The sequence below is a fragment of the Stegastes partitus genome, unplaced genomic scaffold, assembly GCF_000690725.1.
Source record: "Stegastes partitus isolate 25-593 unplaced genomic scaffold, Stegastes_partitus-1.0.2 Scaffold753, whole genome shotgun sequence".
Taxonomy (NCBI): Eukaryota; Metazoa; Chordata; class Actinopteri; family Pomacentridae; genus Stegastes; species Stegastes partitus.
Genome location: NW_007578484.1, coordinates 80,269 through 93,040, shown reverse-complemented (window position 1 = coordinate 93,040; position 12,772 = coordinate 80,269). Strand labels below are relative to the sequence as shown.

General features: G+C 40.0%; 2 protein-coding genes across 2 annotated transcripts in view; one reads left to right on the top strand and one right to left on the bottom strand.

The window, feature by feature from the left end:
* Window positions 1-146: 146 nt before the first annotated feature.
* On the bottom strand, window positions 147-7,523 carry kics2 (KICSTOR subunit 2). The gene is made up of 3 exons (XM_008291645.1): window positions 7,152-7,523; window positions 4,734-5,025; window positions 147-1,270 (listed from the first exon to the last, which is right to left on the bottom strand). The coding sequence occupies exons 1-3, from the start codon at window positions 7,381-7,383 to the stop codon at window positions 451-453; spliced, it is 1,344 nt and encodes a 447-aa protein (XP_008289867.1). The 5' UTR covers window positions 7,384-7,523; the 3' UTR covers window positions 147-450.
* Window positions 7,524-12,161: 4,638 nt separating this feature from the next.
* Window positions 12,162-12,772, top strand: part of tmem19 (transmembrane protein 19) — a 19,790-nt gene continuing 19,179 nt past the window's right edge. The window contains exon 1 of the mRNA XM_008291644.1: window positions 12,162-12,379. The gene's annotated coding sequence lies outside the window, so the exon portion shown is untranslated. The remainder of the gene's footprint in view (window positions 12,380-12,772) is intronic.

The window sequence follows — 12,772 nt, the reverse complement described above, 5'->3', positions numbered from 1 at the left end:
GCTTTAATTGAACTTGTTTTCTCAACATCGGTTAATTTAATTCAGCTAGTTTTACATTTTCACAACTAATTAAAAGACTTCAGACTAATTAATCAGCTGAAGTGCTGTTAAATCATATTATAAAGGCAGCAGAAGAACATCAGACGTCGTCTAAAACACATTTAATCATCTTTCAGCATTAAACAGCGTTCACTGTGAGGAGCAGAGGCCACGTGTCGTCATGTCAAAACTTTATTTAACTTGAATGAAGCACAGATAATATGAGCTAAAGGCAAATTAAAAACAAATCTGTAAAAACCGTAATTGGTGCAAAATAATTAAAATGACTAAATGTGACACGAAGCAGTTCGTCTTCCGGCAGTAAAACAACTTCAGAGCCGCTGAAACCTCTTTGGTCTGGAACGCTTTTGGCAAAAACGAGATTTGAAGCGACTCGTGGGACGACTCGGCTCAGCCCTTGGATCCCGGCTTGAGGGTGCTGAAGGGTTTGGAGTTCCTCAGCGAGCCGGAGATCTCCTGCAGGAAGGCGGCGATGTGCAAGTCCTTCTCCGACTTCCTGCCGTCGAAGATGACCACCAGCGTGAAGTGCGGCTCCGGCCTGGTCAGGTAGTAGGTGCTCTGGACCTTGTCGTCGTAGAAGTGCACCACCTTGTCCAGGGTGTTGAGCTCGGCGGCGCGGTCGCCCATCATCATGATGACATTGGGCCAGTGGGTCAGCGGCCTCTCGCCCGACGGCAGCGACACGACGGCGGGGAACTGCTCCACGCCCTTGGGGGCCTCGCGGTACGAGTGCGGGTGGTGGTAGCCGTGGCCCTGGAAGCTCTCGGAGCCGCGGTTGTCGAACACCAGCGACACGTTGCTGGCGTCATGTTTGCGGATGAAGGACGAGATCTTGCCGTGGTAGTCCGGCGCCGTCCGGGCCGTCAGCGCCCGCATGTCGGCCGGCGCCGTCTGCCGGCTCAGCGCCTCGTGGAAGTAGAAGCTGAACTTGGCGAGCAGCACCGCCTGGAAGCGCTGTAGCCACAGGTAGAGGTGCGGCGGCTGCACGGCCTTCTGGGACTGGCCTCCGAACAGGTGCTTGCGGGTTTCCTTCTGCCGCTGGAAGAGCTGCCCCCAGGCGGTCAGCTTGGAGTTGGCGCCGTGGAGGCTGAGCAGCGCCGGCAGGAAGTGCCACTCGGACACCTGGGCCTGGCAGCGCAGCAGCTGGGTCACCACGTCCACCTCGGTCTGGAAACCCTCCTCCACCCGGCCCAGGATCGGGTGGTGGAACCTGGAACAGCAACAGGGAGGTTAGGGATCAAACCAAGAAACAAACTGGGCTAGTTTGGATCTGTGGCTCAACCTCTGAACCTCAAAGCTCCTCAGTGGCTTTAAAAGACGTCATCGTCAATAAAATCACCAAAATGACACCATTGATCAGCCAGAAACGTCAAGTAGAGTCGCCTTCAGTGAGAAAACTTTATCAAAATCATCTTATTCTACATGCTTCAATTAAAACTTCCAAAGAATAAACAGTTTGATTTCAGCAAATTCTGTGAAAAGCTAAAAATTCTTTTCTCCTTTGTGCAACCATGAAGCCTTTAATGACTCCACTGTGACAAACAGGCCAGTCACAGAAATTACGCGACTTTTTTCCATCAAACAGTCGATTTATTGTCGAGTAGCTGAGATTTTAGTCCACTGAGGTTTATTTTACTTCACCACAGGCCTAATTTTGTCCATTTTTTGACTTTGTAGTAATATTTTGATTTGTTAGAAACCCTGCTGCTGCCTGTCAGAGCAAAACAATCTGAATTCAAGTTAAGCTGCATCAGCGTCAACTCACTGGTTCCTGCTTTTAACCCTCTGAACCTTCAAACCTGCCAGTGGGTTTAAAACTATGTTATTGTTAAAAAATAATAACCAAAATTACAGCATTCATCAGAACCAGAAACTGTAAAAACAGAAAAAAATCATCAGATTTTCAACTTTCCGACAGTCTTTGAACTACTCATCAACGACGAGTCATTTTGTTGGGAAAATCCACCAAATCTTAGCGTCACAAACAAGATATTTGATTAAAATCTCGTCATTCTACGGGTTTCATTTAAAAATCTGCCAAAAAACTAGAACCGATTCTGTAAAAACCTAAATGTTTGAGCTCCTCGGTGCAACTGGGAACAAAAATCCTGAGCGTTCTCAGCTGAACTACAGGCTGTGTTTACACAAAGCAGGAAGTAGAAAAGTACGGAAACAAATAAAAAACTACCGATAATATTTAGAGTCACAATGTTTTTTTTCCTGTCGACACTTAAAAACATGTACGTGGTGATCACAGGTCTCTTTAAAACACAGCTGTCAGTGATTCAGCTGCTACCAACAGTCAAAATTTAGCGACTTGTCGGCTGAACTTCAGGCAGAAGACAGAAGTGAAATATGGAAACTGATTAAAAATGTAAACAGTAAAATATCTTCCAGCATGTAGAGTGTTTGTAAAGCTGTGGTCATTTAGAACAATGTGTAAAAAAATACGTGTTGATTCCAAATTTTGTAAAATAAATGAAGAAATGTAACTTTGGGTTTTTCTTCTACATGATTTCTGTCATTCTGCATAAAACACGTTTGAGTTCTTTCTCCTCCTTCATGTTGTTCTGTTTCCAGGAAGCTGCAGGACTTTGAAAAATGAGACAAAAACACTCAGAAGCTGCTTAAAGTTCAGAGCTGATGGTGTCACATGAGGCTGCAGCATCACTTCAACCCTCTGAAGGTGTTTTGTTGTTCTTTATGTGGTTCTAAGTGAAGCAACCTGGAACCACGTAAAGCTTCTCGTCTCTTTTCGGTACCTGACCTGATTTTTTGTGACCTAAAAGCAGCTGAGGCTTTATCTGCATCTTTAACAGTGTTTCTGGGTTTGCTGTCTAAACGTCTGCAGAGCGCCACCTTCAGCCCTCATCGCTCCACTGACGCCGTGTGTTTGTGTCGCGCCGTCGTTTTGTTTTCCTGCTGTGGCGGCGGGACGGCGTTTCGTTGACGCCTCTCCGGGGAAAACGCTGAATTCCTGCTTCTGTTTGCTGGAGCAGAAAGTTTTCCTGCTCCAGCCTCAATGTGTCATTCTCGGCTTCATCGCACTAATTTCTGTTTAAGTTTTCTGTGTCTCATTCAGGTCAGACCAGGAATCGGTGGACGGATTAAAGCAGAAACACTAAAAACATGGAAGTATTCTGAGTAAAGTGAACTGATGAGGATCAAAAGTTCTTATTACAGAGAAAATGCTAAAACTGGACCTGATGATTGAGTCCTAGAAACCTGAGATGTTGTTGTTCGTAATTTAAATCAAATTGAAATGAAAATAAGAAAGAATGAAGCATAAAAGTTACACAATAAATCACTTTTAGTAAATAATTGAAGCTCAAACTGGAAAAAAGAAAAGAAATGAAGCTTCTAAGAACTGAAACTATCAAATTTTTCTCACTGAATGAGCTTCAGATTTCATAAAGTAATGATATGTGTAAGTTATAAAACTAAACTGTAAATCTGAAGTCAAAACACTGAAGCAGCAGCAGAACGTCCCTAAAAGTAAAAGTTCTCATTGAGCTTCACTAATGATTAAATCCTGAAACCTTTGTGATGTTTTTGTTTTCAGTTTGAATTAACTTGAAATTAACGTCTGTTCTGTAAAAAAACAAAGAAGAATAAAGCTGGATGCTGCGTTACAAACGTATACAAATGATCTGATGGATTTAGTTTATTAATTAAAGTAAAAGTTCTCATTAGCCAGAAAACTGCTTCTTGGACGACTGAGAACTAAAACCTTCATCTTTGGCTGCTGCATTAATTTTTGCTTTTAATTCAAATCTACTGAAGAATTACAGAAAAATAAAATAAATATCAGAATATACCTGAAACTTAAACTGGAAAAGAGGAAATAAAATCTGATTTAATTATTAAAAAACACTCAAAAATCACATTTTGTGCACCGAATAAACAAATAAGAAATTAAAACTCTGCGCTTTTATAAACTCTAACAAGTGATCTGACTAATTCTAATAATTAATTAAAGTAAAAATATTCATTTAGCAGAAAATTGCTTCTTTGATGACTCCTAAAACCTCATTTTTACTTTGAAATAAGGAATAAAGCAGGAAGCTGAATAAGAATTATGCAAAAGAAATATATTTAGTTAATACTTGTAATTTAAACTTTAAAAAAGTAAATAAAATCTGACTTTAAGGACTAAAATTACCAAAAAAAATCTGATTTTGTGTATTGAATGAGCACAACATTTTGGTTATAAAACCTTAGCAAGAAAAAAAAACAGTGAAATAAATGTAGTGAAGCGTAAAGTACAACCAGTACCAGTGAAATGAAGCAGTACTGCGACTCAGACTGACGTTATGAATTTACCTGTTTTTGATTATTAGTAAAGAAAAATGACTCATGCAGAAAACTGCTTCTTTGATGACTCCTAAAACCTGATTTTTAACCTTGAACTAAAGAACAAAGCAGAATGCTGCAGAAGAAATAGACACAAAATCTGTTTTACTCAATATCTGAAACTTAAGCAGGAAAAACAAGACAAAAAATCTGATTTTAGGAACTAAAATTACTCAAAAATCTGATGAGTAGGCGGATTTAAAACCTTAATAAACCAAATAAACGTTGAAGGCCATATTTAACTGAGTGTATTTTGGTATAAAGCCACCGTATCTGGCTAAAAGAAGCATCAGTAGCTGTGCACCGGAGCAGGGACCCACTTGGAGCTGTACTTGTGCAGGACGGCCTCCAGCGTCGTGACCAGCTCCTCCGAGTTGATGCTCTTCTGGCTGCCCAGCGAGTGCATCTTCTCGTACAGGTCGGCCATCTCCATGCGGGCCTGCGTGAAGTGGCACAGCTGCTCGGACAGGTGCGACAGCAGGTCCTCCAGGTAGGAGGAGGCGGAGCCCGGCTGGCTGTGGCGGCCCATCGTCACCACCTTCCTCAGCTCGTTGTACAGCGACGTGTAGATGGTCCGGATCGAGTCCTTCCGGCTGAAGAAGGACTGACCGCCTGCAGACAGACGGACACAGAGCTGCTCAGCAACCAGCAGGGTTTAAACGTTCATGTGCTGCAGCGCCATCTGGTGGCGGAATCAGGAATCAGGAAGGTTTCTGAGTGACTTCATCACTCACATGTTTAAATGAAGGTAATAAAACTTCCCAAAAATAACCAAAAATATCCACATTACAATGTTCAATCCTTTAGATTTCCATATTTATTTATATTTTAAGAACATAACTGAAGCTCTCTGTTCTATGTGCTGTAGCTGATGTCAGTTAAACATTTTTTATTCTCAGTAATATTTATAAGCAGCAGGACACCAACAGTTATTGTCAGCGCTGATTAATGTGTGGATTAATTATCTTTTCCCGCCTCCGCCCGTCTCTCTCCCTCGTTCACGCCTTCATCACATCATTGACTCCTGTAACAGCATCCTGTTCGGTTCCACCACCATCCTCCTCCACAGACTACAGCACATCCAAAACTCTGCCGCCCGCCTCCTCACCCACACCGAGACCACATCACCCCTGACCTTCAAAACCTTCACTGGCTTCCCATAGCGCTCCATAACCAGGCCCCCTCTTACCTCATGCTCCACCCCTACACCCCTCCATCTACCCTCTGCTCCGCTAATGCCAACCTCCTGATCATCCCCAGGACCAAACACCCAACCTGAGGGGGATCGGACCTTCTCTGTCTGGAACTCTCTCCCACGACACATCTGTGACGCCACAGACCAGTAATCTTCAAATCCAAACTAAAAACTCTCCTGTTTGGCTGCTTTTCTCACTTAAACCTTCATATTGATATCTTGTGGTGTTTTATCTGCGTCGTCTACTTTTTTATTAGTTGCTTTTATTGTTCTTTTATCTTGTGAAGCGTCTCTGAGTTTTTGAAAAGCGCTACACAAATAAAATGAATTATTATAATCATTATTATAATTGTTAACTAATCAATTACATGATGGATCTATAATAAATAAGAATGAGAAGTAAAAAGCACAGTTTTGTCGTCGTATTTGGCACCGTTACTCATACAACACATTTAAAACCAAGTGCTTTGTAACAGAAACATGAATAATAAATTCACTGAACAAGGCTAAATATTAAGCTTAAGATCCTACACTATTATTTATTATATACATTTGTTTGACTAATTTAAATATTAAGGATTTATTTAGTTTGAACAAACAACCAAAACCCTCAAATTTTCCACTTATTATAACGTAAAACAAGGAGAAGCAGAAATTTCAGGCATCTGCGAACATAAAATCAGAACATTTTGGGTATTTTAGTTTTTAAGAAGTTATGAAATGACCTAATTAATCTCAAAATAGCAGCTTATTAGTTGTCTTTCAGCGGCTCTGAAGCAGGTTGTCGTTGCTGCTTATTAAAAGGATTCAAACACAAAATAACGTCGATGTTCAACATTTTAAATGTTTCTAAATGTTCAGTATTTTATAGGAAGCCATATTTTATATTACTGCAACTGTTTTACTGTCTTATCGTTCATTTTCTCTTCATACCTACAGACGACAACCAAACAGAAACCCTTATTTAAATCAGTCAGGCTCTAATAGATTAAAATAACTTTACAAACATGCCAACAAGCAGCCAAGCAGAGATTAAAAACACATTTTCTGCTTTATTATAAGTTAGCTCCGTCATCTGAAGGCAGGAACACGGTTTCTGTGCTTCGTCAGCTACAGACAGAAGATTTGGTCTGATTCATGTTTATTTCAGGAATCTTTTTGTGTGATTTAATGTGAGAAGTTTATCTCCTCTGAAGCTGCTGCTTCTCTTCTCCTGGACTGTTTGAATCTAAATTCCTATTAAATATAAGATATGAAAACAAGTCATTCCAAGGCACATCTTCACATATGATTAATGCAGTAAATCATATGAATAAACTGATTTTATTGCAAACATTTAGACAATAATGATCCAGCTAAGCTGCACTCACTCTCATGTTATTTTTTTGTCATTTCACCCGGAAGTAACTTGAAAACTGCATTTATCAGCTAAAAACCTCCAGATCAGTGAGCTGGACTGATCCCCCAGCCACCCTACGACCCCTCAGGTGAGTCCCCCTACACCTGTAAACCCTCCCTCCACCTGTAAACCCCCCATCATCACCTATCTTCTGTCCCAGGAATGTCATGTTGTGGTACGCCTTCTCGGCCGCGGCCAGGTGAGCCAGCGCGGCCAGCAGCGCGCTCCAGATGGCGCCGGCGCTCTTGCTGTTGTCCTTCTCCTTCTCCACGTAGTCCTTGGCCCGGTCGAAGGAGAACATGCCGAGCTGCGTGAAGAAGCTCTCCAGGATGGCCCTCTCCCGGGGAACGGGCCGCAGCTCCTCCGCCTCCGTCATGGTTCCCCCGGAACGCTCCCGCGGCGAGCTAACGGCTAGCTGCTAGCCGCGTTAGCAGCGAGACGTCTGGGGGAGAAAAGGTCATCGTCCGACAAAAACACGCAAAACCTGTTGACTCTAAAACAGTCCGACATTATTCCAAAACGTAATCCTTCACAAGGACGCCGGTAAATGCCTTAAGTGTGACGGGTAAACGAAAATAACTTTAAAAACGTCGCTGTGTCCGGCTAACCGGCTAACTGACCGACGCCATATTGGCTACGCCTGATGTAAATACTACGGAAAGTCAAGAGGAACAAAATAGAGCGAAAATTTAAAATGCGAGTTTATTTCTGTTTTAATAATTATTTTAAATGTGTAAATTTAACTCGATACATGTGGCAGTCAGATATGTGAATTTGTAAACATTGATAAAGCTATATATATGTATATTATTATATAAATATGTAAGCTAATCTGCAAACATGTATATATTAATCAAATATATTTAATATGAATGTGTATCTGAATCTATAAATATGCATATTAATCTGTAAACATGTACAGAAAATGTTTGTGAAGCTATGCTAAATTTATTTTCTTTTATTTTTAAAAAAAAAGTGAATTTAATGGTTCTTCACATCTGCAGGTTTCTACATGCAAACATACTGCCTGCTTTTGTAGATGTAATTACAAATGTAATGTCTGTAATTTAAAGATTAAACAAATCATTCTGTACAATAAAGACAGATCTAAAGAAAAAAAAACTGCAGAAAGTGCTGTTCTTTTTAGTGCATGCTTCATATGTTTATGACCCCCTGAGGATAAACTTCAGTCATCTGATAACTTTCACACTAAATTTCCACAAAACTGCTGAGATTCTGCTCCTAGATAACGATGATTAACTACACTACACTTCCCATGACTCCTGGACATCTACAGGCTGGTTAGCATCTCTCTCTCCCCAGGGGAGGGTCTCTGCTTTCCTTAATAAGTGGCTGCAGCTTCAAACTGACCATAAAGCACATTTCCATCTGCTTCTTCTCCACTCATCTCTAATTGGTAGGTGACACCGTCTCTCTTTCTGTCCCTCTGTGTTGTGTTTTTTCATTTTGGGAGCAATCACAGTGAATATATTTTCATTTTTAGGAAACAATGATGTTAAATTCTGAGGTTGAAGCCATAAATTCAGGTGTAAATCAGCTGGATTTTGTGTGCAGACAGAATGTCGACCAGTTTGCTTTTAATGTGAGAATAATATGGTTGTAAAAGAAATAATAATAAAATTGCATCTGTGTGCAGTTTGGGGACATTTTAACAAGAAAAAAGTTTAACCTGATGCTGATTGTTGGAGTCAAGAGGAGAGATTGGATTTTGAGACCAAATTAAATGAGTGAAACACATTTTATTTTACAATTTAATGAATTTTTATTGCATTTTTTTAAATTGCTTGACGACATAAATTCAATTTATTGTACATGTTTCAGATTAATGCTGTAAAAGCTGCAGATCTTTTGGTGTTTTTTTTAATCTAAATTCAGGCCTGTTTGAACCTGAAGAAGCATCACTTTGACAGTTTTAAGAGAAGAGCTTCAGTTTGAGAGTAACAAAGTCTGAATCTTCTGCTTTGAAGCTCTGATTATTACACCTTTAATTCTTCTTACCTGCACACAAAAAAACAACAACAGACAAACAAAATAAAGCTGAAACGTCTCAACAGCTATCAGACTGATTTCCATGATGTTCTGCACAAATTCCAGATGTTCAGTTCAGTGTTTTACTCTCCAGAGTCACGTTTTTCAAAGCAGCTTTGATTGAGTCACCCGGTTCCAGGTATTAACTCTCCAAGAATATTAAATCCAAACAAGTGCTTCAAATAAAACTACATCTCAACATATAAAATACAAAAAAAACCAGACAGAACGGCCAACATGGACTCAGTTGAGGTGTTTATTTTATTTTCAGAGACAGAAAGCTGCTCAATGAAACAACACAAACCTTCTATTTTCAGCTGTTCAACTATTTTTAACTATCAAATATCATCACAAAATTTCCAGAGTTGATAACTTACATCAAGATAATCATTCTTTGTATTACAAGTTTTCTGAAATTGTATGTTAAAATATATTCAAATGAAGGGCTATATATGCAAAATGCTGAAACTTGTACTAATTTGCAGAACAGAAAACAGAACATTGGACAAAATTTTAATTAGAATCAAAGGTTTTTACATTGAGGATTTTGGATTTTTCTTTTTGTCACTTTGTAAATCAGAAAACAGCGAGAACATAATCTTTTTCTTTTTTTTGACACATTTTTAGGAATCAAATGCGTATAAATTGGGCTGTCAGTGATAATTGAACAACTGTCTGTGAAAACCTTCAGGATATAAACAGAAATTAAACTGGAAAGTTTGGTGTCTGGAGATTTGTGACTCAGAGCCAGAACATTTTTGTAAAAAAAAAAAGAAAATAGCCTGAAAAGATCTGTGTTGGTGAAACCGCTGTTTACGATTCCCCCGTGAATCAGTCACATTAGGACAACAGTTGTTTTTTGTCTTACAAGTTCTCAGAAGTGTTCTAACCTCAGTAAATATGCACTAATTTGCGTGGATGTCCAATAAACAAAATAAAAATGTAAAATAAACACCTAAAACCTTTTATTTTGAAAGTTTTCTTTCCGCTTATGTAAAAGAAGAAATATTATGGAAGCAAAATATCACAAATTCCTAAAGTTGACCAGAAATTTTCAATCATAAAGAGCTTAAATGTCCAGTAGTTACTAAAATGCAGAACATTTTGAAGCTTTGCTCTGATTATCGTGTTATTATAATTAACATAAAGTGATTAAAAACTTAAATGTGTTATAGTTTGTTGCCATTAAAAGCTCTTTGGAGGATTATTTAATGAGGACAAAATCCTTTTTTCTGTCCTTTCTCTGCATTGAAATCGATTTGGTCTAATGTCTGCTTTGTTTAATTTATTGTTTGGTGTTTTTGTGCTTGTTGGCATCGTGGACCAAACGCAGATGAACTAGCTTGTCGCTAACAGCTGCAGCTCAGCCACCAAGCAACCGCCGGCTAATCAACCTCACTGCCAACTGTGTGACTGTGTTTATTCACAAAGATTATGGATTTTGGTAAATGACCATAGAAAACTGGCGTGAACATAAATAGAAATTACTGAATTCCTTCCAAGAACACCAATTGTTCTTCAGGGAAAATCAAGAGTCTGTTGCTGAGCAACGTGATGCTTCCAGCTAACCACTAGCTGCAATGTTCCGCTGCCATCGCCATCGTCTTAGCACGCATGCTAGCAGTCTACATCCATCCATCACCTTTACACCACTTAATCCTCAGTAGGGTCGCTGGAGTCTATCCCAGCCTAACAGTTTACAATGTGCAAGATTTGGGCATTACATTTAGAGATAATGATCTCTAGAGTTGATTCATCCTCTGGGCACCATGAATGTGTTTAACAGAAAGGCAAAAACGTCAACCCAGCATTGGTGCTAAAGTAATTTGGATTTATCATCTGAAAATCATGCAAAAAAGGTGAGCCAGTTTATCTAGAAGATTTTTAGGTATCTCAGAGAGGAAGGATCTCCAGAGTTCCAAGTATTCAGCCTCTGGGAACCCTATGTTCTGTATATAATTTCACTTGCTTGTGAGTTTTGTTTTGTTGTTTAGTGAAAAAAGTCAACCTCAGTCGAAGAAAAGTTCAGGGATTGTTCAAGTAATTTGAATTCAGAGGATCACCAGGGTTGTAAGTATTCGTCCTCTGAGAACCATGAACCCTCTGGCATCATTTCATGTTAAACTATATCTATACATAACTGTAGATGGATGTAATGAACTGAAGAAAACCCCAAGAACTACCTCAGGGTGTTGGAGGAAGAGTTCTTGGAAGTCATTATTTGGGAACCATGAAAAGCCACGTGCAATTTTCTGACCGTGTCCATCCTGTAGACTTTAAGATATTTTACAGGATAGGGATGAGCAGAGATTCACCCTCCGGGTAGGGGCCATCATCATCAAGTCATCTGGATTCATCAAATGCAAACCATGACCAAGCATGTTCAGAAATTACCCCAGTTTGTCCAATCGATTCAGTTTTATTTCACTAGAGAGAGGTTGTGCTCACCAGGGCATCGTCCTGTGGTGACCACGAGTCTCTGCAGACAATTCCACGGTTGTCCAGTCTTAAGATCGTCAGTAGGGTTCATCCTCTGACGAACATACGCACAAAAATTTCACATACAAGACATTAACTGTTTTCTTTATGCACTTCTTGCACATTAAAACTCCTCGAACAGACTCTGCATCATCGCCTGTTTCCCCTTTTCATGGCCTGCACACATGAATGAATGAAAATAGGCCTTGGTGGCGGCGGGGAGGGTTTAAAGTGGCTTAAAGATGACCTGATAAGAAAGAGCCAATTATTGAACAGAACTTGTGTTCATATGTGAGGAGGCAGTTTGATCGGACACAGACCTCTGTTTGTGCGGGGAAGGGGGATGTTCAACTTGTGATCTCGGTTTAACAAGCGGCATCTTGTGCACAGCCTGAAACTTTATTGTGTTACTCAAAGACACGGAGTTGTTACGGAGATGGAGTGGATTGTTGTCCTGCTGATTCCTGAAACGGTAGGATAATCACGCTACGTGTGTGTGTGCCTAATTAAACCCTGTATAACGGGACATTTTGGGGTTTTTAGCGCCACTTCCAGCTGTTAAATCCGGTACTGTCCCTTTAAGGACGCAGCCTTTTGTTTGCGGAAGTCGGTCCGTCACCTAAATCCGTCCGTCCAGTCGTCCCCTCCGACACAGTCGCTCGTTAATATGTCAGTTTCATGACTGCGTTTCTCCGGGAACAGCAAACCGATTTGTTCTGCTTTTTACGAGGAAAAGAAGAAAAAACAACAAGCTTTTTTAAGTGTTCATAAACTGTGAAAATTAGCATTTAAAGTGTTTTGAAGGGAGTGGTGACCGTAACTCGTGATGGCTCCGCAGACCGCTGGTGAGTTCTCTTTTATTAACACATTCACCGGAACCACACATGAGCTGATTTTCCGTTTTTATTTGGTTATAAACACTTTGTTACCGCCGGTCAACCGTAACTATTAAGCTCACTGATCAGTAATTCCTTCACGTAGCTCAGTTAAGATGTGACACACATTTAAATGTGTTATTTCGCAATTATAAAGCTTCGTTATAAAACTCACAGGGTCTGGATTTGCTAACGTTGACTGACTCATGTGTACACAGAGTCTATAGACAAGTTTTCCTCTTTTATTGTTTTCATCATTGAATCATGGTCATGAGAGTTTGGATTTTTTCCACAAGAATTTTCCAAGCAGGACAATTTAATGTCTTGTTACTGCAACATATAGACAGAAAAACCAAAAGTTAT